The sequence below is a fragment of the Olea europaea genome, chromosome 23 (assembly GCF_002742605.1).
Source record: "Olea europaea var. sylvestris chromosome 23, O_europaea_v1, whole genome shotgun sequence".
NCBI lineage: Eukaryota > Viridiplantae > Streptophyta > Magnoliopsida > Lamiales > Oleaceae > Olea > Olea europaea.
Genome location: NC_036259.1, coordinates 3044120 through 3055938, shown reverse-complemented (window position 1 = coordinate 3055938; position 11819 = coordinate 3044120). Strand labels below are relative to the sequence as shown.

The 11819-nt window shown below is 37.1% G+C and overlaps 1 protein-coding gene across 1 annotated transcript; it reads left to right on the top strand.

Annotated features, from left to right (window-relative positions):
• Positions 1 to 661: 661 nt before the first annotated feature.
• On the top strand, positions 662 to 4041 carry LOC111371878 (ABC transporter G family member 17-like). Its single transcript, XM_022994036.1, has 4 exons — positions 662 to 1018; positions 1809 to 1988; positions 2071 to 2339; positions 2421 to 4041. The coding sequence occupies exons 1-4, from the start codon at positions 662 to 664 to the stop codon at positions 4039 to 4041; spliced, it is 2427 nt and encodes an 808-aa protein (XP_022849804.1).
• The last annotated feature ends 7778 nt before the right edge of the window (positions 4042 to 11819 follow it).

The following is an 11819-nucleotide window of genomic DNA, read 5'->3' as shown; positions in this document are numbered from 1 at the left end:
AAACCCCCCCCCCCCCCCCAAAAAAAAAAAAAAAAAAAACACCTTATTCTAATGATTGTCAAACAGCTTATTGTTTTTATACTGCAGGCTTAGTGATAGATTGTATATCGCTTAGCCATTATGTAGAAGCTCCATTGTAGCATAACTATGAATTAAGCAATTTTTATCAGTTTAGGACAGGACAAAGTGATGAAATTTGAAATTAAATTAAAGTTTTATGGTCCAAATTGAAATGAAATTGAAATTAATGGCCCAATTAAAATTTGACTGACAGTTTAGATACCGAACTTTAGCCGTTCATATAAATATAGCCTCATGATCGCAAATCACAACTAAATCTACAACATGAGTTTTTACTTTTTGTTTTCTACCTATATACTACAAGAAGACAAAGTTGGCATGAGAGTACATCAAAGCAAACAATTGTCCTCAATTACATAAACAAACAATTGAACGACTTGTTCCGGCAACCTCAATGTAAACCTACGACAAACCCAAAGTAGTTAAAGACTGATTAGCAAAAAACCATATTCGTATGCCGTCCAAATCAACATATTCTTAGCCCTTTTTTTTCCTTCCTTTTATACATTCCATTTCATATCCCCATTTTCCCATTCCATAAGTTGGCTAAGCCAACGAAGAAGAGTTTAGGCCTCGAAAAATGGCGATGTTTTCTCAGACATACACAAGTAGAAGCCTGGAGACCCTGATGGACACCAACAAAGGCGGGCAAGGGAATAAGAACAAGATCCAGCAGCCTACGCGGAAGCACATTCCGGGACATGGTCTTGAGTTCAACAACTTATCTTATAGCATCATGAAGAAGCAGAAAAAAGATGGTGTTTGGATTCAAAAGGAAATTTATCTTCTTAATGATATTTCGGGGCAGGCCATGAGAGGAGAAGTTATGGCCATCATGGGGCCTAGTGGTGCCGGAAAATCGACTTTTCTTGATGCTTTAGCGGGACGGATTGCTCAAGGGAGTCTTGAAGGTTCTGTCAGAATCGACGGCAAACCAGTAAGTTTGTTCACGTACCATCTAATCTAGTCATTTTTGTTAAAAACTTCAAATAATTAACTATGTGAAGCACAAAGAGTTTTCCTGTCTCCATATCCGACACTCTTTAGGCATCGGGACATGTGTCTAGCATGTCATGTAGTGTGTCCTACATGTCTAATGGTATGTCCTATATTTTTTATGCTTCTTTAATTCTTGAAATGAGAGGTACATTATCTCACTGTGTCCGATTCTATAGATTTTGAAATCTAAAATTAGGTAAAAATCAATCATGAAACTATTTGTGTAAAAGGGTTGAATAATTTGAGAAACATAGAAGGAAATTCGTGTTTAATTTATTTATGTCTGCTGTATGCAGTTTCTTGATACAAGAATACTTCTATATATCTTGTTTCCAAGTGTGTGACAAATATTCAATCATATGTAACTCACCTCCAAAAGTCAAAACATTAACTAGAAGCACTATTAATTTTATTTTAAAAGTAAAAAATGCACCAAAATAAAAATAATAAATAACGTAAATAAATTTATAACTTTAATAGACATGTTCCCAAGATGTCAACTGCTTTCTTGAAAAGTTATGTGCCAGCATGTTCATATCGAGGCGTGTCCTGTCCATGTTTCTTGTTTGTATTTGTGCTTCATAGATTAACACAGTCGGTCTCGAGATCATATTCATAAACTATAAACTCGTACGAGTGTGTTAGGTGTAAGTAAGAAGATAGTCCGCTCTTGGAAAAGTGTCTATTATGAGAGTTTTTTTACTCATAGAAAATGATTGACTCTGCAGGTAACAACTAGCTATATGAAGATGATTTCATCTTATGTGATGCAAGATGATCAGCTCTTCCCCATGTTGACAGTATATGAGACATTTATGTTTGCAGCGGAAATTAGGCTTCCACCTTATATAACCACTGCTGAAAAGAAGAAAAGAGTCTTTGAACTTATTGATCAGCTCGGCTTGACGGTTTGACTTCATCCTGGCACCTTCCCCAACCCATGTTCTCCGATTGTTAGTTCCTAATTTGAGAAGTTTTATGGCTATGCAGAGTGCAACTCATACATATATTGGCAATGACGCAACAAGAGGAGTCTCTGGTGGAGAAAGACGAAGAGTGTCTATTGGGACTGACATAATCCACAAACCATCCCTTCTGTTTCTTGATGAGCCTACATCAGGTCTTGATTCAACTAGCGCTTTCAGCGTCGTAGAAAAGGTTAAGGACATCGCACGTAGTGGTAGCATAGTTCTCATGACAATTCACCAGCCTTCCTTCAGAATTCAAATGCTCCTGGACCATATCGCTGTCCTAGCAAGGTACTAAACTACTCGAGAAGTGTAGTAATTTGAATATGAAATGCAAATAAAATTGGCTAAATAGATCAAATGTGGTTACAGGGGGAGACTGGTATATATGGGAAGTCCAATTACACTTCCTGGATTTCTTACTGGATTTGGCAGACCAGTTCCAGATGGTGAAAACAGCCTAGAATATCTCCTAGATGTGATCAAAGAGTACGATGAATCAACTATTGGACTCGATCCACTAGTGTTGTATCAACGTGACGGCATCAAACCAGACCAAGTGGCCCGAACCCCAGCTCCAAGAACACCAAGAATGCCTAAAATGCCTGTTAATCCTCATAGCAAGAGCCCCTGGTCGAAGCACTTCAATCTTCGAAGTAGCCAATTCTCGAGTGGAAATATGACACCTACTGGAGGTTCTGGGCAATTTAGTTACAATGAAGATGGTGATCATGATGAGAATTTTGATAACTCCTTGGAACGCAAGACGGCGCAAACACCAAGGGGCAGAGTTAGTGGAGCATATAATCCTCAATTGGCTTCTCACTTCTACAAAGACTTTTCAGTTTGGCTCTACAATGGGGTCACAGCAACTCCTCGCCGTCCCCCTACTTGGACTCCAGCACGAACTCCAGGACAAACTCCAATATCCAGTTCAAGAAGTCAAATTTTAAGCAGATATTCAACTCCTGCACAAGCTCAGACCTCGGTAGTCTTCAGCCCAGCACCCGAACCCTATGCTGCTTCTTATGAAGAACTTGACATTGAAGAAGTACTTGATGAGCCAGAGAACATGCACAAATTTGCAAATCCATGGCTTCGTGAAGTGGCTGTCTTATCATGGCGCACTGCACTCAATGTAGTACGCACCCCAGAACTTTTCTTATCTCGTGAAATTGTCTTAGCAGTAATGGCTCTTGTTCTGTCTTCCCTTTTCAAAAATTTGAATCATACCTCTTTCAAAACTATCAACCAACTTCTCAATTTCTATATCTTTGCCATTTGCCTGGTCTTCTTTTCTTCAAATGATGCTGTCCCAACTTTCATCCAAGAACGATTTATCTTCATACGAGAGACCTCTTACAACGCATATCGTGCTTCTTCTTATGTCATCTCGTCCCTCATAGTTTACCTCCCATTTTTTGCAATACAAGGCTTTACATTTGCAGCAATTACAAAATACATCCTTCGTCTCCATGGTAGGGTTACCTCATTTTGGCTAATCCTTTACGCCTCACTCATAACGACAAATGCTTACGTGATGCTAGTCAGTGCAATGGTTCCAAGTTACGTAACCGGTTATGCTGTTGTCATAGCCACTACAGCTCTCTTCTTTTTGACTTGTGGATTCTTCTTGAAATTATCCCAAATTCCAGGTTATTGGAAATGGCTGCATTACATTTCCGCAATCAAATATCCATTTGAGGCATTGCTGATAAACGAGTTCAAGGGAAAAAGATGTTATCAAGGCAATTTTGAGGAACTTTCACCTGGCCCTCTAGGAGATGTGAAAATCAGCAAACTGCACAACACAACATCGACGACTCTAGGACCAAACTGCACTTTGATTGGTGAAGATGTTCTGTTTTCCATGGATATTCACAAGATTGAGAATATCTGGATTGACATTGGCATTTTGCTCGCATGGGGAGTGCTCTATCGACTCTGCTTCTACATAGTTCTTAGATTTTATTCCAAGAACGAGAGAAAATGAAGTTTGAATACATTTAGTTGTGTGTGATCAAATATTTCATTTTAACTTAAAAAATTCTCCTGTTAACATTTGTTTCGAAGGCGAACCATAGTTTATATTGTAATGTTTAATGAAGTATCATGTTTTGCTCCCAAGTTCATATTGAGTTAATTTTATGACTTAATGTTACATGATGGCTCAGCAACACTGAAGAACGAATTGATCAAGTCAGTACCAAGACAGAGAGGTCGAGGGTAATCTAAGACTAACAAGAAGTAAGAAGTTGATAGAAGTTGTTAGCCTTATGTCAAAGAGCATTGTCGAGCTATAAGGCCTCAACATAGGTAAAAGGAATGCCATGAATTAGATGCCACTTCTCTTATTAAGTGATGAGGATGAAGCACGCTAGGTTCAACGAAAGAGATTGATTGTCAACTATAGACAAAAGAAGTCGAAGTTTGAAAAGAATGTAACTAAAGGCTAATAGAATTTTGAAAGCGGTAATGTTAGTTACCAAAAGTTCATATGAATGACACCAATTTGCAAATTCAACATATAAGTTTACCTATTTCTAAATTACCCTAAAGATTGAAACACAAATATATCATTCGGAGAAAGATTATATCCAATCTTTGAAGAAGGATAAAGAAATCTTGAAAAGTGACTTACCAGAGTGGCAAGGCTGCAGTGATGGACGCATACATTTGGAATTAGTGGAGCACGATCAAACTTATTAAAAAATTATGTATACTACATGAACACATACAAATGATCGTTGTCATATATTCACAGTATATGATAACAATTTACCAAAAGTTCATATGAATGACACCAATTTGCAAATTCAACATATAAGTTTACCTATTTCTAAATTACCCTAAAGATTGAAACATAAATATATCATTCGGAGAAAGATTATATCCAATCTTTGAAGAAGGATAAAGAAATCTTGAAAAGTGACTTACCAGAATGGCAAGGCTGCAGTGATGGACGCATACATTTGGAATTAGTGGAGCACGATCAAACTTATTAAAAAATTATGTATACTACATGAACACATACAAATGATCGTTGTCATATATTCACAGTATATGATAACAATTCTCAAAGAATTCCAAATAATCTTAGATATATGATGAATAAGAATTTTCAAATTAAATATCCCAAATGAAAAAATAATCCCAACTCTCATTCTCTCAATTGTTTGGTCATCGTTGTAACTCGATTTTAATAAAAAAGTTCAACTACATTTTCTGCCCAAATATGATTTTTGGCTCTAAAACCAATAAAATAAAATAAATAAATTGAAAGTTGGCACTGGGACCATGAGTAGGTCCACCAATGCATGGCTGGTCCATTCCTCGAATCATCAGAAATTTTCAAGAGGTGGGATGGGATGGGATAGGGTCAAGCCAAGGCCCGACATGATTAAAATTTTCCAATTTTTCATCCAGATTACTTTTTTCTTTAGTTTCTAATGTTATTTTATATTTTCTAAATAAGATTTATATTTATATTTAAAAATTAAAATAAAATAAAAATTAAGAATCATGACGGGGATTTCCTGTCTCCGATCCCAATTCTCCAACTATGCAAGGAATCCCCACCCCATTTAGGTGGGAGAGGTTGGAACATTTTACCATCTGCCATTCCTTTCGATGCAAAGCAATACGGGACACAATAGGCACTTGCCATGCCTTACTGTTTATGAGAAGAGGAATGTTCAAGAAATTGGTACAAAAAAAATTTAAAAAGTCCATAAACTTTAAAACACATATTTGTACCTCAAATCAACTTTTATGTGCTACTCCACCTCAGTCCCAAAAGGGTACCGTTACATGCCATAATGTTATTGAACATTTGCATCAAGGTTGTCGAAGCCCAACCAAAGCATAAGACGCCTCAGCTCCAAAGCATCATCTAGAAACAAAATGTGCGTGACCCTAACACTTGAATTAAATGATATTTGGAAGCCTCGTCTAAATGGTGGAAGTAAAGATCTCGGACAGAGACGCTAATTTTAAGTGCTTATTTGCAACATTAAAATAAGCATGAACTTCCAAGTGTTACGAAAGTTCAAAATTCAACCAAACTGTTGAGAGTGCCAACTATAAAAATGAACGAAAAGTCCTTAAAAATGTCCATAAAGGGGCATTAACACAACAAGAGAGGAATTGAAAATCAAGGGGTTAAAATTAGAGGAAGAAATATTTTAGAGATCCAATCTTCCATTCTAGAAAACCACATTGAATTGAGGGAAATATTTGGATGGGTAGTCTTGGAAATCTTAACATTCTCTAATTGAATTGATACTTTTCAAGCAAAAAAATTTGGCAAAAACATCTTTCTTTCTTCCTTTAAACAAGAGTTCATCCAAAACGCGCTCAACTAACACAAAAAGGGACAAACCCTTGCCAATATTTTGGCACAAAAACTCTAGTGCTGGCATTAAAAAATAATCTCTATTTTCTAAGGTCAACAATCTGACAATGTCTGTGGGAATCCTTCCAAAAATCATGAGAAGAATACAAGGAAAAGATAGGAAAAATGAGTAGAAGCGAAGAAAGAAATGAAAAAAACCCAAAAAATGATTCAGAGTGAAAATTCATCTATTCCAAAGAAAACGAAAACCCTAAAAAGGCATGGTCGGAAGACATCAAGAATGATGGTTCGATTAACTCAAACGGTGGCCAACATGGCTATTGATCTACAACATGTTGATGTTGAAAATTCAACCATAAGCCAGTTCTTGATGTATCAAGGCCATGCATTTCCATCTCACATAGAGGAGGAAAGCAAGAAGAGAGTCAATGTAATGTCACGAAGTCAATGTGCACCACGATCTCCTACTAAGCCACTAACTCGTCTATCGGCTCAACGTAGGGATGCCTACTACTATCCCAACATGGGAATAGTCTGACACTAAATTCGTTGGAGTCTTTGAACATTAAGGTCATCACTCCAAGGGGCTGGATACACGAGCCTAGACTGAGAAAGAACAACATAGATATGGTTGGATAGTGGATAAAGAAAAGTCCCAAATTGCGATTGAAAGGTCATATGAGCTCACCAGCCACGAGTTGCGTGATGGAGCTCAAATCAATACCATGGCCAATCAAGAGCCTCGTCTTTGATCGAGTAATATAGATATTACCAAATGTATGGTCTTGATACCTCCGAATGTCAAGCATAATGATATAATGGAAAATACTATATGAGAGAGAGAGAAATGACGGGGTGATGAGAGGTGGGGACAGGGATTTATAGAGACCACACGGTGGACAAGATGTTGATTGTGAACCGGTAAGATTGGGGCAGTAAAAATTCAGAGCCCATTGAGAGATTGAAGTTTCTTTTTTGTGTAAACATTTTCCTTTTACTTTCTTAGTTGTTGACTAGGTGAATTATTGTACTTTTTTAAATCGAAAAATGTAAAATATATTGATCAAACTCATTTACAAGTACACCTGGCATATTTGGGTAAACAAGATGAAGTGATAATTGCAAGTACACTAGGCATTCCCGGGTAAACAAAATAAAAAGATGTACAAATGATAATAGCTAATAACTCAATACTAAGGACTCAAAATAAATTAAAACATGTGGATACAAAGTAAACATAGCTTTGTATACGTGCATTTTAATTCTCTTACAATGCAATCAACTTGTGGCCTAAGTTCTCAAAAATCATCCTATTCCTCACCATACAAATGTAGTAAACGGATGTATATATGAAGTGTAATTTGTTTAACTTTGCTTTGCCCAATCGTTCTTCGTGCTTCCTTTTTAATCCATTTCAATGCACTTGGTGAGGTAGACATAGTGTCTCTAATGGTCAAACCAACTACGAATCTATCCCCAAATAGAACTACTAAAAAGACGAGAAAAATAAGTGCAGTTCTGTTTCCTCCATATCTCCATAAAATGAACATCTTCAGTCCAATTTCAAATGCTGAATTTTATCCTTGATTAGTAATATCGACTTAACTTCTAACAAAAGAATGAAAGCATGCATAAGGGTGGTGGAAGTTTTCCAAACCATATCTGCCCATACTACCTTTGTGTCCCTTAGCCTGAAAGATTCATAGGCAGCCGGAATGCTGAAATTATCTACATGCGTTCAGCTGCACAACCTGTCTATACCAGCCTGAACTATCTCCGTCCAACTGCACAACCTGTCTACACCAGCTTGAACGGTGCGTTCAGGCCCCATGATTCGATCCCTGGTTTCTAGCACTTTAAAGGGAAATCATCTTTTCTCGCCAATTACACCCAAATGTTCATCCCTCGAAGATATACTTGATTGTCTCATTTTATCCAAATGGTATCTTTTTGGCTTTAGATGTTCTAAAGAGTTTTGGAGAGTAGTGCACAATTTCAACTTTTAATATCTCTAAACCCAAGTCATCCTTCATGCTTTGGTAGGTAGATGTTGCTCCAAACAACCAATGGCTTTTTCGCTTCCCATAGGAAGTTCCGACGTAGGCTAGGGAGCCAAAACCCCAAAAATGGACAACCAAAAACATTCCACACCTTGAAAAACGATTCTCACAAGCTTCACTCTTACCGCATAAGATAGTGAAGCACTAGACCATGCAAATGGATAATGAGATTTATTTTATGAAAACATCATAAGAGCTAATTTTCAATTTTTCTGCCACAAGTGGGATACCCAAGTAGCGAAATGGAATGGAACCGTTGGGAATGTTAGTAAGAGCAAGAATATCCTCCAACTCTTTCCTATGCACACTCGCGATATACAAACTAGATTTATCAACATTCATCAAGTCCCAACATGTCACCAAAGCTTGATAAGCATTTCATAATAATGTCAAACGAGAATATTCAAGACACAACACAAACAAGAACGGAGAAATAGGGTCACCTTGACAAAGACCTTTCCTTCCCTTAATGAAACCATGGAGGCTACCATTAGGTGCAATAGAGTATGTAGGAGTTAATAAATTCCATCACTCAATCAATGAATGTAGTAGAGACCGCAACCCCTCAAGCACATTTGTTAAAAAATCCCTATTTGCTGAGTCGTAGGCTTTCTTCAAGTCGATTTTGAGAAAGAATCTAAGAGCTATGTTAGGCTAAGTAAATATTCTCCACCATGCTTCTATCCTCCACATATGCGGCTTGAGCTCGATCGACAATTGATCCAAGTATAGGCCCCAATCGAGAAGAAAGAATATGAGAGAGAACATTTTAGAACATATTGCAACAAGCAATAGGTCTATACTCTCCTATGAAAGAAGAATGATTTGTCTTTGGACCAATGCAATAACTGTGTGGTTCGTTTGCTTGAGGAGAGAGCTTGAAGTAAAGAGTTCTTCAATGGCCTTAATGAACTCTTCTCCAACAATATCCCAAGACTTCTTAAAAAAACAAGAAGTGTATCCAACTGGTCATGGTGACTTATCATCCTTGATACTGAATAGGGCATCTTTGATTTCTTGCCTGGTAACATCTCGACCAAGTAACATATCATTTTCATCCGATAATATGGGCCCAATACTCTAAATTTCAGCACTGATTGGCTGTCCATTCTTTTCCCAACAACTCACTATAGAACTGGATGAATTCTTCCATTACCTTTTTTTGAGAAGTAGAATAAATGCNGGCTGTCCATTCTTTTCCCAACAACTCACTATAGAACTGGATGAATTCTTCCATTACCTTTTTTTGAGAAGTAGAATAAATGCCATCCCTTTCAATTACAACTGGAATATAGTTTCTCTTCATGTTTCTCTTGATCATAGAGTGAAAAAACTTTGAACATTTGTCACTATCCTTCAAGTAGACACATTTTGCTTGTTGATAGTAAAAGCTCATTTCCGCTTCACAAAGATGCATAGCTTCTTTCCTCAACCGTGCCACATTACTTTGTAATTGAAGATTGGTAGGATCATTTTGTAAGTCTACTTCCATCAATTCCAAATTCCTTGAAGCAACTTTGGTCCTTGAAGAGATTTGTGTAAAATGTTTCACATTGAGCTTCTTAAGCACACCTTTAAGACTTTGCAACTTCTTACAAAGTGAGAATTGCTTCGTTCCACATACCACTTGATTCCAACCATTACGTACCACTTTGTGAAAGTCATCAATGTTGGCCACATTTTGAAAAATCGAAATGGAATGTTTTTCCTTTCAACTTCTCCAAAAAGAGATACAATACACAGTGAGTGATCGGATAGGCAACCCCAAGGGAGAAAATTATTAAAATCTCCTAGCATTCATGCTTCATTCACCATGGCCCTATCTAGCTTACTCCAGACCGAGCTATTAGTCCTAATGTAAAAGCATCCAATAGATCTCACATCAAAAAGTCCAACATTAAGACAACAATTTTCAAAATCTTTCACCTCATAGGAGTAACATCCGCTCGATTACTTTTTTCATCAAACTTTAGCACATTATTGAAGTTCCCCCAAGACTAACCAAGACAAAAAGCAATTCAAGCCATGCTCCATGATGTTGTTCCAAAGAGGCGTATGACTCACAATAGTATGGTAAGCATAAACAAAGCTAACAAGAAAGGTAAGTGAAGTTACCTCACAAGTAGCGGAGCAATGAATGGCTTGTGGTGTAATCTCCAATACTTCTACTTCAATGTTCATGGAATTCCATAAAACCATAATCCGGCCAGCTTGATGAGTAGCAAAATTATTAATTTACAAAAATCCATCGAATTTATTCCACATAATCTTGTTTAACTTCAGCTCGTCCAACTTGGTTTTCGAAATACCCATAACATTAATATGATATTGCTTCATAAAGCTTCAAACCCCATTTTATTTTTGGGGGATATTCAAGACCTTAATGTTCCAACCACCTATCTTCATAACGATGAAGCAAGGGAAATTCCCTTATTTTTTTCATTAGCAGCCACAACTTTCCTTTGCTCTACAGCATCCCTTTCACCTTTTCATTGCTTGTAGTTTTAGAAGACGCTCCAAGTACATTAGAGGAACCATCCACCCCCGATTTAGCCAAGTGATTAGCCTTTATTTGAATTGGAGTAATTCTCTCACCAAGCTATCCCTTATTCAAGCATTTTTTCTTGTTAATTATCTCCATGAATTGTCCCTCATTATCCTCTTTGTGCTGATTTTCCTGTGATTTAACCTGTTGTTCCAGCATTATATGATAGCATTCTAGCTTGCAACGGATCAACTTGAACATTCTGTCCATTGTATTCAGCCACAAATGCCTGAGCAAAATTGCCAGTTGTAACCTGTCTAGCCGTATTTGCCTAAACCAAGCTATCTGCCATAACCTGTTCAATTCTGCCTATGTTACCTAGCCTGTTTCTAGCAATCTGTCTGATGCGAACCTACGTAGCGTGATCACTATCAAACCCACAACAAATTGAGAATCAAACCCAAGAAGCCAAAGACAAGTTTTTGGATTAAATCCAATAAACTGGAACCAAGCAACCCGAATCGCCGACAATATGCGGATCTCTTGATTACGCAATTTAAATGAATCTCATCCGGTTGATTTGAACGTCACAAGATTAATCTTGATAAGTTCACAAGTTGTTCAATGAAGAACGAGAGAAAGCAATTAATGCCTGACGAATAATATTCAATAATATGAGAGTTGTAATGTTTTACAATAAGCAATAAAGTATTTATACTATTCTAGAGAATCCTAAGTAAACTATGGAAAATATCTAAGAATAATGCAAAATTCGTCCACAATAGCCTAATTATGGTAAAAATCTACTGATAATGAAACTTTATTAAAATAACGAAAAAATGCGAAATTTGAAAAAATTCGCCTCGGATTGG